Source organism: Pteropus medius, unplaced genomic scaffold (genome assembly GCF_902729225.1).
Source record: "Pteropus medius unplaced genomic scaffold, Ma_sr-lr_union100, whole genome shotgun sequence".
Classification (NCBI taxonomy): Eukaryota; Metazoa; Chordata; class Mammalia; order Chiroptera; family Pteropodidae; genus Pteropus; species Pteropus medius.
Genome location: NW_024342466.1, coordinates 3,514,803 through 3,537,486, shown reverse-complemented (window position 1 = coordinate 3,537,486; position 22,684 = coordinate 3,514,803). Strand labels below are relative to the sequence as shown.

At 54.8% G+C, this 22,684-nt stretch overlaps 1 protein-coding gene across 5 annotated transcripts in view; it reads left to right on the top strand.

Moving 5' to 3' along the window:
• HDAC4 (histone deacetylase 4) overlaps positions 1-22,684 on the top strand; it is a 228,841-nt gene that overhangs the window by 29,098 nt on the left and 177,059 nt on the right. For all 5 annotated transcript variants that reach the window (XM_039860831.1, XM_039860838.1, XM_039860842.1 and 2 more), the window contains exon 2: positions 6,982-7,193. In XM_039860831.1, the coding sequence (XP_039716765.1) occupies positions 7,172-7,193 (22 nt within the window). In that variant the 5' untranslated portion in view covers positions 6,982-7,171. The remainder of the gene's footprint in view (positions 1-6,981; positions 7,194-22,684) is intronic.

Genomic DNA, 22,684 nt, shown 5'->3' with positions numbered 1-22,684 from the left:
TATTGTCCTTTTTCTATCCGTGTGGTCTAGAGTTAATCCCCTCTCTCGTTCTTGATTTGTTAATGTGTCTTCTTAATTTTTCCTGATTGGTCTAGCTAGGGGCTGACCAGTTTTTTTGTCTCAAAGAATCAGCTTTTAGTTTCGTTGACTTTTTTCTGTTTCATTCATTTCTGATCTTTGTTACTTTTTTTTTTTTGCTTATTTTGGATTTAATTTTTTTTTTTTTTAGTTTCTTAGGGCAAAACCTGAAGTCATTGACTCGAGACCCCTTTTTCTTTTTTAAAAATTAATTTAGTTTTTAAAATTTATTGAAATTAGTTTAAGTATACAGTGTATTGGTTAGACATCTATTTAATTCATAAAACGATCCCCCCATTTGCTCCCGCCCTCCCCTGGCCCTCCACCTGCCATCATATCAATGCTGACTGCTTTCCCTCTGCCGTGCTCCCCATCCCCGTGACCAACTACTAACTACTAATTTGTACTTTAACCCTTCACCCCATTCTCCCAGCCCCCTCTGTCCGTCACCAAATTGTCCACTATATTTGTGAGTCTGTTTTTGATTAGTTTGTTCTTTTTGTTCCTTAGATTCCGCAGATAAGTGAAATCATGAGACCTCCTTTTCTGATACCGACATTCAGGGCTGTGAATTACCCTCAAAGCACTACACACTGTGATATGTCGTGTTTGCATTTTCATTTAGAAATACTCTGTAACGCACGTTTTAATTTTTTCTTTGTCCCATGAAGTATATTATTTAGTTTCCAAATTTTTGGAGTTTTCCAGACATCTTTCTGTTATTGATTTCTAATTAAATTTCATTTAGTCGGGGAACATCTTTATGTGGCTTGACTTGAGTCATTTAAAACTTAGTGAGACCTAGGAACCCTCATACAATGCTGGTGGGACTGCAAATTGGTACAGTCACGATGGAAAACAGTATGGAGGTTCCTCAAAAACTAAGAATTGATCTACCATGTGATCCAGCAATCCCTCTACTGGGTATTTACCCCAAAGACTTGAAAACTCATATTCGAAAAGATAATTGCACACCGATGTTCATAGCAGCATTATTCACAGTGGCCAGAATATGGAAGCAACCAAAGTGTCCTATGATAGATAATTGGCTAATGAAGCTGTGGTACATATATACAATGGAATATAACTCAGCCATGAGAAGAGATGAAATATTGCCATTTGCGACAACATGGATGGACCTCGAGAGATAATCATGCTAAGTGAAATAAGCCAGACAGAAAACATTGAAAATCGCATATCACTTATATGTGGGATATAAACCTAAAAGCAACAAATGAACAGGACAGAGACTCATGGACATGGACTACAGACTAGTGGTTACCAGAGGGTGGGGGAGGGGAAGGGGGAGGTAGACGGGGTAAAGGGGGTCAAATATGTGGTGACAGAAATCTAACTATGAGAGGTGAACAATGTAAATATATATATGCCTTACTGTTAAAGTGTACAGATGAAACATTGGATTTCATTAACCAATGTCACCATAATAAATAAATTAATTAAAAAAAATAACAAAAAACTTAGTGAGACTTGTCTTATGGTCCAAAAGATGTCTGCCTTGGTAAGTATTCCATGTGCGTTTAAAAAGAGTGTGAAGACTGTGTTCTGTTTACAGAGTATTTCATAAATGTCAGATTGGGTGATTGTGTTATGTTTTTTCTGTTCTTACTGATTTTCCGTCTACTTGTTCTAACAATTGCTAAGAGTGGAGTGTCGAAATTGCCAACTTATTTGTATATTTGTCCATTTCTTCTCATATGTCATTAATTTTTTCTTCACGTAGGAAGCTCTGTTATCAGGTGCATAAATGTTTAGAATTGTTACGGCCTCTCGATGAATTCATTTTCAAATGGCTTTCGTTATCCTTGTGATATACTTTCTTTAAAATTTACTCAGCCTCGTATTAATGTAACCATTACAGCTTTCTTTTGATGAGTATCTGCATGACATATCTTTTCCATCTTTTAATCTCTTTGTATCTTTATGCTTGAAATTGTTTCCTTGTGGGCAGTGTGATCATTGGGTCTGGAGACTGATTTCATAAGGTAAAATGTGTGACCTTCTCTCCGAGTCCTTTTCAGCCCCCCGGACACTCGGGCGAGGTGGGGCCGGCTCGTGTATCCGAACTCGCAGCCTCTGCCTTTATCTGATGTGGCCGCGGGTAGAGCTGGGTTCGAAGCTGCCGTCTTTCTATTGGTCACATTTTCGCTCTTTCCTCCCTTTCCCGGCCTCCTTTGGATTGAGTATTTTTATGATCGCATTATATGTTTTCTATTGACTTGTTAACTAGAACCGTTTTTCTTAAGTGGACGCTTTCTGCTTTATCGTATAGGCGTCCAGCTCATCGGTCTGCCATCAAGGGGCGTCCTGCCCCGCGTCGCGTGTCAGCACAGGAGGGCGTGCTCCACCCCTCGGTCTTTGTGTTACTTTCGACTTGTTTTCTTAGTGCATTTGATATAAACATCTCAATACATGATTATTTTTGCTTTGAACTGTTTTCTTTTAGAGATGGAACGTAAGAGAAGACTTTTCTATTTACCTGAGTGGTTCCCATTTCCGATGGCCTCCGTCCCTCGTGGGGGCCGTTTCCACCTGGTGTCTCTTGCCTTCTGCCTGAAGGCCACCATCGCTCCTGTGCTGCGGATGCGCTAGCGATAAGTGCTTTCAGGTTCTGAATGTCCGAAAACATTTCTCTTTGTTGTTTCTTAAATCTGTTTTCACGGGGTGTCTCACTGCGGGCTGGCTGATTGTGCACCCCCAAACCCCCGACCCCCAGGCTTTGAGAGGCGTCCTTCCATCGCCTGCTGGCTGGCATTCTTTCAGCGAAGAAATCTGCTGTCCTCCTTACTTTCGTCTTTCTGTGCTGTAACATTTTCTTCCCGACGGTTTTTAAGACGTTATCTTAGAGCTAGTGCTGAGCAGCGTGGCTTCCTGGGCCTCGGTGGACTCTTCCTAATGCGTTTTGTGTTTGGAGTTCGTGAACCTTCTTGGGTCTGCGGGTTTATAGTTTTGATCAACCGTGGGAAATTTGAAGCTGTAATTTTTCAGGCGTTTTCGGTGTTCTTGCACTGCTGCCTGGACACTCTGTCCGAGCAGACGCCGGGGATAGCTGTGGGGGTCTCCATGCCCGATGGCCAGTGTCTGAAAGCCATGGTTTTATATATTTGTTTCAGCTGTTTTGTGTGGGAGAGTAAATCTGGTCTGTGTTCTGTTTTGGTTGGAAGCAGAATTCTGATTATCTCAGGGAAATTTTTAATTGTCAAGATTTTATTAGTAGCTTTTGGTTTAAAATAAAGATAGCATCAGTAGCTAGCATTCGGAGGCTCACTCTGTGCCAGGCTGGACACGGCGCCTCTCCTGCACTGCCCCGTGTCGTCCTGGTGACGCCCCTGCGACGTAGGCGGGGCTGTCCCCACCCCGCGTTGCCCGCCGCAGCTGAGCGCATGTCAGTGCCGAGGCCTCTGCGCTTCCCCCCCGGGCGGGCGTGGGCCTGCTGAGCCGCGTGCGGCTGGCGTCGGAGTGGCCAGGCTCAGCGGCGCGGTCAGCGGTTGTCCCGCAGCTGGCGGGGGCAGCCCACCCCTCCCCGCCCCACCACGCCCTGGTGATGCGCAGCCATCCTGGTGGAGCTGCGCGCCCGGCCCCGTGCCTCGCCCGTCGTGGGTGCCCTCGTTGATGCTGAGAGCAGATCTGTGTGGACTGTGCTGCGGGCACGGGGAGGGCGCTGGGAAACGGCGGGCACATCACCTTCTGGGACCGTTTGCGCATATACGGCGTGGGCTAGGCTGGCACGAGGGTGCTGGGGAAGAGCCCTGGGTGCAGTGCCTACCGGCCGTTGGCCGGCGAATTGTGTGCCCCCCCGAAAGATGTACTGAAGCCCTAACTCCCGGGACCTCGGGATGTGATCTCATTTGGAAAATGGGATCGTTGCGGATGTAATTAGTTAAGGCGAAGTTGTGCCTGAGTCAGTTGAGGCCCCGATCGGATACGGCTGGTGTCCTTCCAAGGGGATGGCCACGTGGTGGCGGGGGCGGGGCGGGGACGGAAGGCCACCCGCGGGAGAGGCGGGAAGGGCCGTGAGTTTCAGGCTCCCAGAACTCTCATGCCCCGGACCCGTGAGCCGTCCATTCCTGTGGGTCTGAGCCTCCGGGGTCACGGTCCTTTGCTGAGGCGGCCCTAGGAAACCGGTGCTCTGGGGTGGTCCCTTCGCCGTGGGCGTTCTGCTGTCCTGCCGCAAAGCGTGTGTTTATGTCACACGAGTGGCTCCTGTGCCGCTAACGGCAGTGACGTCAGCGACGTCATCGCGATGCAGAGCTGAGCTGGACTTGACTTCTCCTTGTGCGTCTGGCGTCTGCCATCAAGGAGCAGGGTTTGCGCCTCAAGGACACACGTGCGGCACGTGGCGGTCCACTGGGGACCGATGGCGCACCCCACCCAGCCCCGCCCGCCCCCGGCTCGCTGCGGCCTCTCCGGCCCGGTGCTCCGTCCCCGACACCGTGGCTCAGGCGCTTCCGTTCTCCCAGTCGCCCGCTGTCGTCAGGCTGCTGCCGTCTCCCGAAGACAGCGTTCTGCGTTCCGCACGTCCTCTTGCACACGACGGGGTTGTGTTTGTCCGCATCCTGTTGACGCGCGTAGCGCCCGGCTCATTAAATCGAGGTCCGAATGGTCGGCGCCCACCTAGTTCTTCCCTGAAAAATGGAAGTTCGTGGTGCACAGTGTGGCGGGGTGTCAGGTGGTTGCAGAACGTGTGTCGCGTCGGAGCAGCGACTTCTGCGTCCTGCCGACTGCGCATGTGCGAGGGGAGCCCCTCGGGCGCACCGCGCGGGTGGGCGCGGGCCGCGAGCTGTGCCTGCAGCCGCAGCGCGGGGCCGGGAGATGGGCCTGAACCAGGGCGCCCTGGGCGCAGCGCTCGGCAGAACAGGTCTGGCTAGAGATGTTCTGATTTGAGGCTAAACGAACAGAAATAATCACCACCACTGGGCCTCGCAAAGGGGTCTCAGAATGTGGGGGGAGGGGACGCTCCGGAAATGCAGAAGGCGGTGGTGCCTCTGAAAATGATTTACGGTTGAAATCAGAAATTTCGAAGGATTTTGTCTAGGAGAAGACGGGACCCTGCAGACAGGAGCAGAAGGTCACGGGTAAGCGAGCTGAGAAGGTGTTGGGATGAGTCGTCAGGGGAAATGGTTGAAAACAAAGAGCTTACGGTTTGGTTAAAAGCTGCAGCAGAACCGTGAGGAGTAAAACCGATGTGGAAAGCAGCGGTGCCCGGCGAACTCACCGGAGAAGATGCCGGGGAACGCAGAGCGGACCACAGACGCGCCCGCAGGGCCGGCCCGCCAGACAGCGCAGGACCCCACGAAGCCGAAGCACGCGTAACACGAGGAAGGGGAAGAGGCTCTTACCATACGTCTGCTGACATGTTTGAGTTTTAAGATTAAGAAAAGCTCCAGCAGAATCCAGACAGAATGGAGTAACAGTGACGGCTGTGAAAGGGCACCTCTGGGAGTCAGTCCTGCAGAGGCTCCCTGGGGAGGAGGCACGGTCTGGCTGATGGCCGGGAGGTTTTCTGCTGTGCTTAGGGTGGGGCAGTGTCTACAGATTTTGAGGGAGAAATGTCTGTGGTCTGAGACTTTTATGCCCAGCCAAGTTGTGAAGTCTGTGATTTGCAAGGATTTGCAAAATGTACCATCGACATTGCTTGCGAGAAAATGGTGTTCCTTCTGGCCAGTAAAAGTTCTGACCCTGAGCTAAGTCACTGTGTTTCATACGGAAACAACCAGATACAGAACAATAATTGTAAAGACGCTAATCACAGATTTGCAGGGGACGTGCACTTGGAAACCACCTAAAGAGCCAGCTGTCGTGAGTGGCCTCTTGCATGACATGCTGGGAAGGGTTCTTTGGTTATAAGCAGCAGGAAAAAAAATATCCCGAGTAATTTAATCAAGAACAGGAATTTGTCACACTTGTAAGGGAAGATGACCGGCAATAGGATTTTCATAACTACCATTTTCTCAGTTCATTTCTGTATTCTGATGATAAAGGTAATACATGCTCATCGCAGGAAAGTTAACAAGTCACCCAGGATGCCACCACACACTTCTTGTACTTACCTCTGGGCTCCTCCGTTAAGTGACGGGTCTGTGGCAGAAGCTGGTCTTGGGGCGGGGATTTGATGAGCGTGGCCCTTTCATCTGGGGACAGGGCCCTGTGACAGGCTCATCGGAACCACCCGGAGTGGGGGACAGGCAGCTTTGATCACAAATGGAACAGGAGGCAGCCTCCCAGACAGCGTCACCAGGGGTAGTTAATGACCCTGGAAGATTCCTGGCTGTAATGTCAGCAGAGAGAGTGGGCCGTGCAGCTACAGCGCTAGCCGTCTGTGGGCAAACGGCGAAGGAGAAGTGTCAAAACATCACCGAGCGTTTGCCCTGTGTGATGGCATCACGGGTGGCTTTTTAAATACGTTCCTGTGACGAGCACGTATTACTTTTATAATGAGAAAATGGAAATCAACTGAGAAAATGGTAATTGTGAAGACGGAAACATGCGGCCTCCTTAAGTGAGGCCAGCTGATCGAGACAAACTCTGGGGCTGCGGCGACGTCAGCGTTGAGTGTCGGAGGATGGAGGCCGGGGCGGGGGGCGTGCGCGGGCGGGAGCCGTGTGGTGGCCATGGACGTGCACTGGTTTGTTTGTCCTGCGAGGCGTTTCTTTGACGGTGCCGAGGTGGAGCGACCCTGCCCGACAGACCCGTTTCTACACCTGTTCACACTTACTTACCAACAAAAACCCAAGTGCTGCGTATCAGTGGCCGAGGCCACGTGAATGGTTCCACCAGTCCCGGGGCGGGAGTGGAAAGCGTGGTGCTCGAGGGCTGGGGGTGGGGGGGATGCTGCTGTCGCACGAGCCCCACCCTGACTGACGCGTCCTTTCTGTCACCTTACAGGTCCTCTCCTGAGAGCGCGGGACACCTGCCCCCTCCGACCTCCTGGCCTGTGAGACGCAGTCGCCGGGGCCCGGCCCTCCCGTTGCTGGACTTGCATGTGTCCCTGGGACTTTGGGGCCCTTTGGAGCTATTGTTTACGTGGGAATTTTGAGCCATCGTGAATCGGCGACAGGAGCAGACGCCACTAGCAATGAGCTCCCAAAGCCACCCAGGTAAGCGGACGGGGCCCTGCTCGGCTGCAGGAGGCTCACGGGGGCCGCCACTGGCCGCTGGGACGCAGACCAGTTTTCCTTGACGGTGGCCGCCGTGGTCTCTGGCCGTTCCACGTTCAGCGGGGATGGTTCTTTATCCGGGGAAAGGAACTCTGAGGAGCCCCCAGGAGCCTCGGTCCTGTCCTGGGTTGATTTGACTTGGGCGGCAGACATGGTCCTTCGATGCCAGGAGAAAAGAGCTGTGCTTTTCAGCTAGGTGGTGTGTAACGGCCGCTTAGTTTCGCATCCAGTTTCTTCGTTCGTGGGGACCTTGGGGTGGCAGTGTCTCTGTGACTGGGCCTGGCGCGTGGCCATGAGAATTGCTCTTGCTGTTTGTACTTTTATGGGGAGCTGTCCTGAGCCCCTCACACGCTCTTAGTCTTCTCCGTGCCCTGAAAATCTCGTACCTGGAGGGAGGAAGCGACTTGTCTAAGGTCACAGAGCTCGTAGGTGGCCAGACGGGATTGGAAACCAGCTTTGCCTGGCCCTTAGCTTCAGAGGTGCGTACAGGCACACGCCTTCGGGACTTCTCTTTGTCCCCCTGCAAAGTCACGCACAGTCACCTGATGAAAACTCAGAGTCCTCGTTCTGTCTGACAGGTCTGGGCTCCTGCAGAGCTGGCACCGGGCACTGCCCAGCGTGCTGCCATGCAACGTGGCCTTTGGAGGCACCTAGATAGCAGCCCGTCCTGAGTCCACTTACACAGATGCTGCGCGTCCTCTGTCCACGAGGCCTGGGGTCAGGCTCTGCAGAGTGCAGGCCGGGCGCGGGGCCTCTCCCTTGGGACTGGCCAGGGTGTCCTGACGCCCTCCCTCGGCCCATCGGAGCTGTCCGAGGCTCCGGAGGGCAGGACTCCCGGGTGTGTTTAGATAGGAAGGCTTTATTGATTTAAGTTGATCGATACGGTGTGTAAAACCAAACTAAGCAGTTGGGATGGAAGTGCGTGAAGGAGACCTGAGCGGTGCCACTGTCCCTCCCTGAGAGCCGAGCCGGCCTGCCCGCCTCCTGCGTCCCCACACGGGCGGCGTGCGAATGTGCAGTAGGCTGTCATCGTCCCGCACGGGGCGTCTCGGTTCCCTTTTTTTCCATTTTACTGTGTTATGAGCATCTTTTGGTGTCGGTACATATATAAACCCAACTTATTTTTGATAACTCAGACACGGACGTTTATATGGTTGCAGCACTGTTTGTAACAGCCGCAGTTGGCATCGAGCAATTATCCTACATATAATTTGTACGGATCCTTCTGGAAATGCCCGGCTGGGCCAGTCCCAGGAGGCGGCCTGGCTCAGGCGGTGTGTTTGTGCGTTTGGAATGTTAGGTTTGCACTCAGATCGCTCCAGAATCTGTGTCTCAACTTGTCTTCTTAGTTACAGTTCACGAGGAGGCATATTCTTGTCCATTAGCACAGGCACTGGGCGGGTTCGGTCCGTTCCCTTCCCGTCGGCCTGCGAGGGGAGGACCACTGGGTCCACGCGGCCGTGTGAGCGGGGACACACGCTTCTGTGGCCCGGCGCAGACGTGGTCAGGTCTAGTACGTGCCACCCAGGCATGTGAAGAGAATGTCTTTTTTCATTTTTCTTTTTTTGTCTAAAGAAGTTTATATACGTGCATCGATATTGTTTATAAAATTTCCTCATTCATATGTACTTATATATAAGAGAATATGTATTTCTTTGCTATATGTTATTCGTACATGTTAACTCGCTATTTAGATTAGTATAGCTTTTCTCTTTGTCGGCTCCATTTATGGGGAAATGTGAAGTTTTCTATTATGATTATAGTTTGTAATATTGTTTCTTCTTTACTGATCATTTTTTGCTTTGTTTCAATGTGATTTTCAGTGCTGAAAAATTAATGACCATATCTCATGGTAGCCCAGTTCTCTTAACAAAACCGTGTTTTCTCTGTTTACCGTTTCTTTGCCCGGAAGCTTTTGCTGTTCCCGAAAGGGTTTTAGCTCTTGGTTTCCTCTGGTGGACAAGCAGCTCACCATCGCCACCCGAGCCTTCCAGGCCTTCTCTTGGAGGCTTGTCTCTGTCATGAGCAGAGAGCTGGCTTCTGCTGTTTCTTCCCCTGAGATGAGAGTCTGCCTTTATGTGGGGAATTCGCCTACCCGTGTTTATTGCAGCTGCTGTCCTGTCTGGTTATGTGTCATTGCTACCCGCTGACCCCTGTAGCCTCTGTCTCTCGTGTTGGGGACTGAGGAGGAGATGGAGCTGGCAGGCGCGGGACTGCTGGGGAGGCCTGAGCCTTCTCAGCCGTGGGGGCCGTGGCGGGGGCCGTGGCAGGGGCCGTGGCAGGGGGCTGTACGGTGGAAGGCTGTCCACCTGCGCTGCGGTGTGCTCTGGCCGACGGGAGCTCACTGGTGCTCCCACCTGTCTCTGGGCCCAGATCTCCTGTGGGAGCCGCCTTTCTGCCCAGCCTTGCAGCCAGGAACCCCAAACAGCACAGCCCCGACCGTGGGTTGGGCTGAGCCCAGGCCCGGCACGCGCCCTCTGGGGAGGGGCGTGTGGGCCCGGTGGTGGGCGGCTCCCTTGGATTGTTTTCCCATCACTTTGACCCCATCAGGCTTATATTTTCTAGGACGTTCCTCCAAGTTTCTTGTCAGCCGATGCTATTTTCCCACTGTCTAGCATTGGTGCATCCTTTTGTGTTTTTATTTATAGTTAGTAGTTTTGGTGCATTTTGGGGGCAGAGAAATAAGTAATGCTCATTCCGTTTGCTGTTTGGATGGGAAGGTCCAGTGTTGTCTCTTGCCTTCGGCCCAGGGGGCAGGGCCTGTCCCTGTCTGGGCATGCCGGGCCTGCAGTGGTCCCCCTCCTCTGGCCGGCTGCCTCCCCGCCCTCCCCTGCATCTCCTCCGTGTCTTCCGTCCTGGCCGCCCCCACCCTGCCTCAGCGCTGCCCCGGAGCGTCAGGCCCAGCTTCAGTCCTGCCGCCGGTCGCTTCGTCACCCTTGCAGTGCAGTCGGCTTTGCCCTGATGATGCAACTACCTCTTTATTTCACGTGTGTGACTTTTCCTCCCTCCCGAGTTTCTGTAGAGGTCCCTGCCGCAGGCTGAGGTGTGCATGTGACATTACTGCCGTTCTTCGTGGGCTTCGCTGGAGCCAGGCCCTGGTTCTCTGACGGAAGCCAGCTGACCGTCGGGGTTTATTGCTTGGCACGAGCACTTCTGACGCTGTGAGCGGCCTGAGGACAGCGCCTGGGTGGACTTGGCCTGGGAGGGCTCCGAGGAACGAGAAGAGCTTCCGGAATAGCACGCTTCTTGCCTAATCCAGCGCTTCAAACCACTTCCTGTCGGGGCTGTGCTGCCGCGGGTCAGGATGGGTGCGTTGGGCCACAAGGCCTCTGCCTGGAAGGCGAGTCCCCGGTGAGACTGAAGGATGTGGGCACCGTGCGGACTTGCTGGCGGGACAGGTGAAGGCTCCCTTTTCCTGTCCTCTCCTCCGAGTGCCTCTCGTAGCAGGCCAGTCCCGCCTTGTGTGCCCGGGCTTCGTAGGTACCTCGGCCGGCTCACAAGAAGACCAGGAACTGTCACTCAGCCACCTCGTCGAGACCACCGCACTTCCTCAGTGCAGTTCAGCGTCCTTGTAACGTCTGTGCCTAGAGAAAGTGTCGAGGGGAGACGTCAGGTCTCAGGGCCCCTCGCTGGCCTTCCAGGACCTGTGCGTGGTTATCCACACCCCACTCCTGACAGACAGCTGGTTCGCAGGGCTGGGAGCGGGTGATTCAAGCATCTTTTCTCTCCCTGCGTCTCACTAAGAGGCGTGGATAGTGTTTAGTTAAAAGCAGAAAACCTATTTCGAGGGAACCTTTTATATTTAAGATCAGTGTCTTAATTTGGACCATTCTCTGATTTCTTAATACGCTGTTGAGTCTGAAATATCCCATCAGTATAAAACCAGCCAGAAAGTCGGTGTCAGCAATAACTTAGTGATTACGGAGTTTCGACATTGTTTTATTTCTTCAAACCATCGTCAAGTTCCCATCCTGGAAGTCTTCCTGGAGGAGGCTCTGCCGACCGCGGTGTGAGCTTAGGCCCGGCTCTCGCACTCCCCGTGCTCCTGGCTTCCTTCGTTTGATCTGGAATCTTTATTTCAACCAGTTTGGCCACCAAGGTTGTTTTATTTTAAGATAGAAATTACCTCAGGTAGAAACGTTGTCACTTGACTCATGCTTTGCAGTGATGGAGTGTTTTAGGAATATTGCAGTTTTAAAGACTTTATTAAAGAGGAGATGAATTTTGAGGACCTGCAATTAACAGAAGACATCAATTCTGAGCTGCTAGTGACAGGCAGATTCTGGACCTTGAGTGAGGCTTGGGCCGCAGGAAATGACTAAGCGCTGAGGAGCCGACAGTGGCCTTGACAGAGGCCCGAGGGAACCCTGGCCCGGCCTTCGAGAGGGCGGTGTGCCACCGGCTGCAGGAGAGCTGGGGGCTTGGGCGCGGGGACAGGGCCTGCGCTCACGCGTGTCAGAAGATGGGGAGCAGCTGGCCACAGCCGCGGGGGAGCTTGTCCGAGACCCTCTGTGAGGGTGTGACAGAGTCCCCGGTGGCCGGTGGGCCTGGGAGAGTTCGGGGGCGAGGCTGAGCCCCGAGGACACGGGGAGGGTGGCCGGTTCCTGACACGGGCCCAGTGCAGACGGGCCGGAGGGCGGCGGAGCTGCCTCGGCTGCGCACCGATCCCGCGTGGGGACGGAGGTGCTGAGTGCCACACGTGCTGCGCCCTTCGCTGCCCGAGGGAGGTTCAGGCAGGCCGCCGCGTTCCGTCCGCGTGCCCTCCAGGCCCCCCGCGCCCGTTCGCAGCTCTCGAATTGTCCCTCTCCCGGATCCTGCTGCCATCATTATGTGGGAGCTCAATCAGTCAAGGTTTGTTCTGGAAATCATGGAGACGTAACGACTTCTTTTTCAACTTACTTCTTTTTTTAATCCTCAAATTGTGTTTTGTCTTTAAAAAATCACGAATACGCAGTCGTTATGAAGAGCTCAGAAAATCCCGTCAATGCAGCATTGATGGTTGGTTTGGGCAGTTCTCTGAAAATTCTCGTGCCGTTTGTGGAACGTTTGCATTTATGTCCTTGTTTTCAAAGCCACCATTGTAGAAATGTAAATTTCTGAGTTCTGAGCTGCTGAATGTCGGATGATTAATGACATTGAAACTTTAGAATGAATTCCCGGTACGTATTTGACATAGAAAACCCTGCATCAGAGGCCATTGAGTACAGCTTGGTGCTGGAACCGAGAGGCTGTGATTGCGGGGCCGGGGGGCGGGGGCAGGTCGGTGCGGACAGGTGTGCAGGTGCGCCCGCCGTCCGCCGCCGGGCCGAGGTGGCAGGGTGGCGCCGGCTGCCCGCGCGCCCCGGGCCGCGCCCGGCTGCGCTTCAGGAGGCCCGAGCGCGCGGCGGCCTCGTTCTGCGCCGTGCTCTGTGCCTGTTCCGTTCGTTTTGCTTCGCAGCCCTGCGTGGTGAGCTGGGGTGCCACTGTCCCCGTTTTACAGACGAGTAGCTCGGCGTTTACCGCTGTCCAGTGCTGAGCTAAGGTCAGGTGGCTGAGCCGAAGCCGAGCTGGAACCAGACCGCTCGCCCGCCCCCGCGGGACGGGAGCCTCCGCCGGCAGGCACAGGTGCACCGGCCCGCCCCGGTGTCGGTCCGGCCGGCGTGCGCGGAGCTCCCAGCCCCTTGGCGTATCTGTGGCTCCTGTGGTGACAGGGACGGGCGGGCACGTGGAGCCCTGGGAGGGACGCAGGGGATCAGGACGAGTGAGCTGAGTCCGGAAAGCAGGCGGAGGCCACAGCCTGCGTGGCGGAGGAAGGTGTTTGGGAGCGGAGAGGTGGGCGTTGAGCTCGGGGGCTGCAGCAGGGAGGGCCGCTGCCACCCCGGTTGACGCGACCCTGTTTGCTCGCAGTCCCCAGACCGCTAGGTGTGGAGAAGGGACTGTGGGCCTCGCGTGCCCTGCTCCCTCACTCCATTCCCCTCCCCAGGGCACATGCTGTGTGTCCCCTTCGTCTCAGTGGGCGTGGCTTTGCTGCCGGTGAACTTGTGGGCTCCCGTGCTGCTTGCAGTGTGACCCGAGTACATTCGCGAACTTTCTGAGCCTCTCTTGGAAGAGCTGACCGGGTGACTGGCACACCAAGTTAATTTGAGAGACTCTGGTTAAACTTTTTATTGTACTACCACTTAAGAGCTTTTTATTTGCTTATTTAATGAGAACATGATTATAAAAGTGGACTCTTTTAGGGAATTATAATGATTAAGAAAAATTCAAATGAGGCAAATGACTGTAAACTTTTAGGATTGTATCTGACCTCACGTGTTTAAATCAGCTGGCTTTTAGCCACTTAATCAGTTGGCTGTTGGGAACATTGGCCTTTAAGGAGTGACAAGCAGTATGTGATGAAAAGACCTTATGATGTTATTTTCACAGTTGTCCCCTGCCCCAAACAAATAGAAAGAGCAACTGTCGGAGATTGGGGTGCCGGCTGTCGGAGCCCGGCTGTGGAGCGCTGGCTGGAGTCCCTGAGCGCCGCATTGGCCGGTGGCTCTAGGTCTCTGTCAGGGTCACAAGCCAGGCATTCCCGGCCGCCTTCCCGTCGTGGGTTCCGGGCTCCGTGTTGCTCTCTCCTCCTCCTCTCCGCCCAGGGTCCTCACCGCCGCCCCTCGACGGTGGCAGTCCTCGGCGGGAGCTGGCACGTCCCACACGTGGTGTGGCTGCGGAGCCTCTGGGGCCTTACCGCGCAGCGCCGTGGCCTTCTCCGCCTGGGCTGACGCTGTGTGCTCTCGAGGGTGACCCTGAGGCTTGTTTAAAATACTCAGGCATCTCGCGTCTCTTTGTGCGAAACAGCGTTTGTAGAGAGCGCCGTGGACCGGGCTGCCGCGTCCCGGTGTTCGGCGGGACCTGGTTCCTGCCCACGGTGACCCACCGCGGGGGTTCGGGCCCACTCGCGTTCTCACTCCTGTTCGGACCCGCGCTCTGGCCTCCTTGCCGCTGCGCCGTCGTCCGCTGGGCCTTTTCCCCGGGAGCCTTCGTGGTGGCTGCAGTTTCTTTCTTCCTTTCTTCCTTTTCTTTTTCGTTAGAAAAGTTCCTTTCTTTCTTTAAGCTCCGGATTCCCAGGCCGCTGCGTACGAGGTCACTTCTCTCGGTCCGGTGTTCCGGCGCAGAAGCTGGGGACACTCATGTCCCAGAGCCGAGGTTCCGTTTGCTTTGTTCGTCTTTGCAGCCGCTTGTCCCCGTTTCCGTGTCTGTGACTCTCTGGGGAGACCGTGTGGCGAGCGGACTCCTTCGTGACCGCGCTCCCCGGGACTTGCTGGCGCAGCGGCTCCCGGCGCCCTCGGAGCCCGAGCTGGGGCGCGTGCGGAGTCCGCTTTGGCGCCCGGCTCCCCCGCGGGCTGCGGGAGTGCCCGGCCCGGCCCGCCCGCCCGGCTCAGTGCCAGCGCCTTTCCGGAAGCTCCTGGAGGCACGGGCCCCCTCTCCCTGTCCCCACCGACTCCGTCCACGCCGGGCCCGGGCCTCCTCGCGGTCCGCCGTCCAGGAGGCGAGCTGCTGCCGCCCCGCGCGGGCCGGTGCGCGGGCGGAGGCGCGCTCTCCGGACCCTCCTCCCCGGGCCGCCCGCTTCCTTCCAGTCTCATCCGGGGATCAGGGAGAGGGAGGAGGGCGGGCGGCCGGCTTCCCGGGACTGGAAGGTTGAAGGGTTTTAGGAAATTTGGGGAGGGCTCGGGGACACTGGAAACATGCGTCAGAGGTGGTCTCTGGGAAGTCGCGTCGTCTCTGCCCGCACCCCATCCCGCGACCCGGGCCCTTGCGTTACCCCTGGTCACCCCGCGGTGCTGTGGAAGGGTCAGGCGTGCTCTGTCCGCTGTCGCAGGACGAGGCACTGGCCTCTCGGGCCAGCTTGGCACAGCCATGGTTCACGGAAGGGCTGGGCGTCCTGGGGCTGGGGGGCAGCAGCACCTGAGGGTGGCAGGTGACTGCCCGGAGCTGGGAGACCGTGTGCGGGGACACTGCAGGGGCCGCCCCGCCCGGGCGCGTTGGGGAAGACGGGGCCCGCAAGCAGCTCCCGCTCCTCCTCCTCCGTGTGCAGGTCCCAGCTCTTCGTGTCCCCTTGATATGTCCAGGCCCAGCCGGCCGGCGCCGCCGTCCGGGGTGACGCCCACACGCGTGGTGGCCCTGGCTGGGTGCAGACGTGACTTTCTGGGTTCTTGGCTGGGCTTGCCTTGGACTCTCCTCAGAGCCGTAAGCCTCGATGCGTGAGGACGGGGGCCGGGACGTTTCTTTGTTGTGTGGGTGTCCTTAGTTCTTTGTTGTTTGTGGATCCTGTTATGAGTGGACTTGGCGGACTGGTTCGCCTGGATTGGCCTGAACAATCGTTCCTGAGCAGATGGCGTTTTTGGTGCCTTTCCCAGTGGACTCGGGGACGCTGGGCCGTGTGTGTGACCCGGCGGGATGGGTCTCCTCTGGCTAAGGGACGTTATTTCCAGCATCAAAACGATCTGTGCCAACGAAAGAGCAGTTTGCATCTGTCTCGAGCTGCTTGAATTGACCGAGAGAGCATTGTTTTGAGCTTCACCTGAGGATGCACGGGGGAGGGCCCAGGTGAGCCACTGGGCGGAGGCCGCTCTTTGTCCATCGGCTTCTGCTTGCGACTGAGCCGCCTCTGCCGAGGGAATGCCAGTGGGGTGTCCAGGCCCGGCCGGGCGCCTCCTGATGGTGGGGCCACGTTGCTCGTACAGGCCCTGGCCCTTCACACGGACACCTGGCTTTTGAGCTCTGCCTTCAGCGGACACCTGCGTTGCAGGTAGGTGGAAGGGGCAGTGTGGCCGACAGGTGAGGCCATGCCTTCCTCCCGGGAGAGGCCCCACTGGGCCGGTGGGGAGTGCTGTTCCAGGTCGGGTGGCCCTGTCCTTACTGCTGACACCCAGACCCTTTTACTAAAGGGTGGGTGGACATCCGCTGTAACAGGGCCTGGGCCACATAGCCGTGTGGGTGGTCACGCCCGCTCGCACCTGCAGGGGTTCGGATCCAGGGCCCACCTGGACAGGAGTGGACGGGAGGCTCATGGTTTCGGTTCATTCTGAGACGCTGGTTAAAGGTGCTGGTCGAGAGAACATCTTTACCCTTGTTTTCTACAAGCCACGTTCTCCATTTTCCGGTTTTATGTGAACTAAATACATAGTTTCACAAGTGTTGGTTAAATACAGGCCTCCTATGTCTTCACGATTTTTTTGGGTAACTTTCAAGTCAGTTCTACGTGCAGGTTCTTGCTGGAAACAGACTGATCACTGGGACCTTGGGCGGGGCCGCGAGACTCGGGGCCACACCCCACGTGACCTAGAGCCCGGCCCGGAGCCTGACAGCAGTGGGCGGAAGCGGGGTCTGGCTGAGCCTCGCTCCTGCCTTGGACGCTCACGGGAGCTTCTGGGCTGGCAGCGCAGACTCCCAGTGGGAGGTCCTGTCAGTTCTGAAGTGCGTACACCAATGCCTGGGACAGTGATACAAAGTTGCTTTCTCACCTTTTATGTGGTGATTTGTAAAGTTTGAACATCAGATTCTGTTTGGGTTTTAAAACAAACGTGGATAAACTTTGAACGCGAATGCACCGTTGTTTAGCAGCGTGTGCGTTAGTAATCCAGGCTGCCTTTGGGGCCGGAGCGTCACACAGAGCTCGAGACGCGCTGCAGAGGGTGGACAGGCGTCACAGAACGGGTGTTGGGTTCTATTGGAAAGAAGGGGGCGCCGTGGCCAGGGTGGTGGGAGGAGAGGGTGATGGGGGAGCCTGCGGTGCTTGCCGGGCCTACGGGGGATGGTGAGGGACAGGAAGCCAGGCGGGCCTCCGGGGTGCGTTAGCTTTGGGTGGCACGGGAGGCACCCTGGGAGGTCGGGGAGAGATCCCCTTGGGGACAGAGATAAGACACACGCAGCTGGGGTGTGACCACGCTGCTGGGATTTCAGTTTGCTTCGCTAGGGCACCCGTGTCCTTTTTGAGCAGGCTGGTACCGGCTGGTGGGCAGGGCTGAGCCCCATCTGTCCCCAAGGCCATCAGCGTGGTGGGGACACCATTCTGCACGGCCGGCCTGTGTGCAGATCCATTTCCAGTGCTTTCTCTGAGCGTGGGTCCGGGGATTACAAATCCGAGGGGTCCTTCCCCCCGATCCCTTTTGTCCCCCTTGCGGGGATGGCACTGTACAAAAACAAGCCAGAATTCCTTGTTCTCCCCGTTTGCGCCTTGTCCCGGGCCTGGCCTGGGTCCAGCCTGCTCGCTTGTTCTCCGGCGCTGGGTCCGCAGCCCTCGGCCGACACAGTTGTCCTGTCGCTGAGCTCGTGCTGTTCCTGGAAAGCTTGGTCACTCAGGGCCAGGGCCCCGGGGGGTGCATCCTGTCTCTTCTGCCACATGTGTTTGGGAGCAGGAGGCGGCTCTGGCAGCTTGGAAGCAGGTCGGGAGCTCGGAGGAGAGGCAGAGCTGCGACCGGTCGGGCCCAGCTCACATGCTGCGTCGTCGAGACGGAAGTGTCGGCCAGGTGTCGGCCTCGTTTTGTTTGCTCCCGTGAGCCCTCGTCTCTTCCGATTAGAAAAGAGGTGCCCGGCTGGTGGCAGCGTTTTCTGGGGGTGAGAGGGGGATGCGGGAGGCAGGCTTGGTGCTGGTCGGTCCAGGGCGCAGCTGACGCGTTCCTTGTGCAGGTGAGGACAGCCGCGGCTGGGTGCACCTGATGGCAGGGTCTTCAGAGAATTGCCGTTGTTGCCCTGGTCCCTCGGGGCAGTTTGTGTGACGGCTGGCTGTTCAGCACGGCCAGTGAAGGGGAGTGACAGCGGGTGAGTCCAGGCCGTGAATGACAATGGCCGCCACTCTGGAGCCCGGTCTGGCCATGAGGACGTCGACTCCGGGAGAGGCGTGTCCGGTCCCCGCGGTCGGGGCCAGCACAGACGGAGAGGTCTGAGACACCGTCCCAGCCAGGAGGAGCTGGAGGAGACGACCTCTAACTGCTGCGTGGGGTGCTGGGATGGAGAGGGGGCCTCAGGTGGACCTCGGAAACCCGAGCGAAGCACCGACTCGGTTAGTAGCGGTTTGTCGGTTTCGGCCCCTTAGCTGTGACGGACCACAGTGACACAAGCGTCACCGCCGGGGCGACGGGAGCGCCGTGCCATCCGCAGGTGTCAGGACAGGGCGTTGGCGGAACGCGCTAAGGCGGCCGGGGAAGCTCGGGGCGCCCTCCCCCGCCCTCTGTCCATGCTCCTGGCTTCGGCTCTGTCTGTCAGGGGTCTGCTGGACCAGCGCAAAGCCCGTCTCCTTGCTCTACCCGCGGCGGCGCGTGGCCGTGACGCCGTCCACGCGGCACCCGGTCACCGGCGGTGGGTGCCGAGCCCCCGTCTCCCCACGGCCGCTCTGGGCTGCACCGCGAGGGTTCCCCGTCCTGAGCCGACTTTCTGTTGAAGTGTGACAGGCCCCACGCTCCTCATGGAAGGGCGGTACCTGTCCCCATGCAGCCCAGGAGCCGGCGCGTCCAGACCCCAGCCCCGCGCGTCCCCTCTCGGTCGCCAGGCCGCCCGCCCCGGCTCCGGGAATCTCCTTCCGCCTTGGGCTCGCTTTCCCGGGTCTCCGCTCTGTCAGATGCAGTCCGAACAGCTTCGGTCCTTTTCTGGCTTTGCCCCCAGGAGTGTGCGGGCGCGTCTGACGGCTGTGCTCGTTCCGTGGCTGTGTACCAGGCGTCGTGTGACCAGGCCACAGTGACGTATCTGTTCGGTCGTGGAGGACGTTTCGGTGCTTTCTGGTGTGGGCGGTTACGTCCGATGCCGCCGTGGCGTTCTCGGCGTGTCCCGCTTAAGTGTGCGTTTCTTGCCATGAGGTGCGTGTGCTCTGCGCTTCTCATGGGTATGGGTTGCACCCGTCTGTGCTCCGGTGGCTGGGAGACGCGCTGGCTCCGTCCCGGCCGTGCCGGCTACGGTCAGGCCCTGTCACTTCAGCCGCTGTGCTTTTACCTTGCGTCTCCCCGATGGCGAAACTCGTTAAGCGTCTTTTCACCTGTGACGGAAGAGCTGGATGTCCCCGGCTGACGCGTGTGTTCTAGTCCTTCGCTCCCGGAGGAAATCAGGTTGTCTGTTTGACTTACCGATTCGGAGGAGTTACTTGTATGGACGACGGACGAGTCCCTCGCTGTTTGCTCTCGGTCTGTGGGTCCCCTCTTCACTTTCTTAATGATGCTTTTTGATGAACGGATGTTCTTAATGTTAACGCGGTCCAGTTTATCCGTCATTTTGTTTATGCCTGATGGAGGGTCTCGCGGCTTCATCGCTTTGCCGCTCACGTTTGGACCCGTGGTCTGCCTGGAACTGATTTTTGAGGACACACGGTGTGACGTAGTAGTGGGGGGTCACTTCTCCTTTTGACTTTCAGCTGCCCAGCAGTACTTATGACGTGATCCGTACGGTGCCGCCGCGTCACAGGTCAGGCGCCGTCCACGCACGGCTCCGTGTCTGGCGTTCACTCCGGTCCTTGGTCTGCTTGTCTGTCTGTCTGTCTGTCTGTGTGCCAGTATAATCCTGTCTTGTCCGACTGCTGCTTTGTGATTGGTCATAACGTCTGCTGGTGTGGATCCTCCAACTTCTGATCCTTGTAAAGGGCGTCTTGGTTCTTGTTAGCCTTTTTGCATTTCCATGTGACTTTTAAAGTCGGCTTTTCGATTGCAGCAGGACACCTACTGAGATCTCTTTTGGGAGCACATTGATTTTCATATAAAACTAATTCATTTTGAATCTTCCCATCCGTAAATATGTCTTTCCATTTATCTGAGTTTTCAGTTTTTTCAGTCACATTTTATAGATCACAATGTAGAGATCTTTCATTTCTTTGGATAGATTTACTTCTAGGTATTTTTTTAAATGCTGTTTTGTTTTTAATTTTTATTTTCTGTTCATATGTAGAAATATAATTAATTTTGTCTAGCTGCCTTGTCTCTAGACATCTAGCCGAGTTTGCTGATGATAATACTATCTTATCTGTAGATTCTTTTGGGGTTTTTACGTATATTGATAGTGAATGTTTTATTTCCTCTTTGCTACTTTTAAAACCTTTTATGTCTTTTTCTTGCTTTATTGCATTGTCTAGGGCCTTTCAGCAAATATTGAACAGAAATGTGGTGGGTGGCTATGTCTCGCTCAAATTCCGAAAGACGCTTTCTTAGCATTTCATTATTATGTATGAAATTCGCTATGGGGTTCGTGTAACAGGCTGTATCAGATTAATGCCGTTCTCGTCTGCCCTTAGTTTGAGTTGTCCCCGTGAGTAGATGTTCAATTTTAGGTCGAACCATATGATATTGCAGATATTTGATCTTTTTCAGTCTACAGAAATGGTACTTTCGTTTGATTCAACTTAACATATTAGCTTTTTTCTACATCTCTTAATCATGATTTTTCTCCTTTAGTCATGTGAATTTTCTTGATTGATTTTTGAATCTTAAACCAATCTTACTATTTTTAGTCATCCCAACTTGATTTTAATATATCATTCTTACATACTACTGGATTTGATTTCTTATGTTTAGCTTAAATTTTTAAATCTAAATTTGTGAGTGAGATTGACCTATAATTTTCTCTTGTTCAAATGGCCTTGCGAGGTTGACGTTGAGGCTGGACTGGCCTTTAAAACGTGATGCAGTATCTGTCCCCTTCCTGCACGTGGGGCTGACAGTTTCCTCAGAGACTCAGACGGCGAATGTTCCAGGCTTTCTGGACCCCACACGACCTCTGCTGCATGTTTTCCTTCTTTTCGATTTTTTAAAATAGCCATTTTAAAATGTAAAACCAGTTTTCTTAACAGGTTGTGTAAGTTCAGGCCACGGATTGTATTTGGCCTTTGGGCCGTAGTTTGCTGGCCCCTGTTTGAGTTTCTTGAAGAGTTTCTGTAAGATGGATGTTATTTCGTTTTTAAGTATTTGGAAGAATTCTCTAATGGACCTGTCTGGGAGTTTTCTGTGTAGGAAGATTTATAAATTGCACCCCCAACTGATGTAGGGTTATTCAGATTTTCTGTTTTTTCTCGTGTCAGTTTTCACGTGCTTAGTTTTTCTCAGAATTCTTTTCATCCCTTCTGAATTTTCAAACGCATTGGTAAAAAGTTGTTTAAATGCCCTCATCATATTCGTAATGTTTGTAGGGTTTGCAGTGACATTTCCTTTTTCATCCTTTATGTTGTTTATTTGTTCTTTTTTTCTCCATGGACTTGCTGGGATAATTACGTTAATATTTTTAAAAAAACTTCGTTTATTGTCGATTATTGGATTTTTAAATAAATCCATTTCTACTCTTATTGCTTTTATTTTCTTTTCTTGTTTGGATTTACTTTGCTGTTCTGTTTCTTTTAGCTAATTGAAATAAATTAGTTAAAAGTTAAATAAAAATTCAGATGACTGAGTTTTTTCCCAGACTTTCTTCTTTTGTAATACATGCATGTAAGGGTGTAATTTTCACCTTTAGCTGGATTGAACACATTTTTAATGTCATTTTCCATTATAATACAGTTTAGAATAATGTCTAGCTGCCTTCTGGTTTCTCCTTTGACCCATGGGTCACTTAAAAAAGTTTTTATTTCAACCATTTGTGAATTTCTTAATCTTTTGCTTTTGGTATTGACGTCTAGTTTAATTCCAGTACGGTCACTGAATTTACTACATATAATTTCCAGTTTTGAAAATTCTCTGCGTTCGGTTTCATCGTTGCACAGTTTGGCAAACGTTTTGTGCATGCTCGGGGACATGGCAGTTGATCTGTCCCTCCCGCGCCCGTCGGCTGAGTGGGGTGCGGTGATGGCGGTGTTCAGATCCGTGACTGGCCGAGTTCCTCGTCTGCTGTTTCTGCCCGTCACTGAGAATGGTCGCGGGTTAGGATCCTTTCTCCTTTTACTGCCGTCAGTTTTTACCTTTGTCTAGTCAAAGCTGTTCGGAGCCATGCAGATTTAGAATTTTGCACTTTCTTGCTGGAGTGACCGCCGTTGTTACTTGGAAGTGTCCGATTTCCGTGTCTGTGCGGGCAGCCCCCGCGCCCACCCCAGTCGGGGGCGCGTGTTGGAACCCGCCTTGCGGGAGCCGGGTCGCCGCCTCCGTGCTGGCTGTGGCGCTCTGACCCCCGCCCCACGGCGCGCGCCGCTCGACGCGTGTGCCGGGCTTGGACCGGGCCAAGCGAGCCAGGCCGCCACGGCCCAGCGCCGGCGAGTCCGCCGTCAGCGCCAGGCGCGGTGGCCCGATCTCACGTTGTTCTGGCATCAGGCTCCCGGGGCGGCCAGCGCGTCCGTCGTGCCTTATGCGGCCGTGAAGTACCTGCCGGACGCACGTGACAGTGGGCTGCAGTGTCCTGCAGCCTCGAGCCGCCGCACCGGCACTTCTATTCAGGCATTTTATGAGGGGATGTGTGCCGCACCCTGTAAACGCCAGAGCCTCCGCGCTCCCATGCGGGGCGCACGGTCC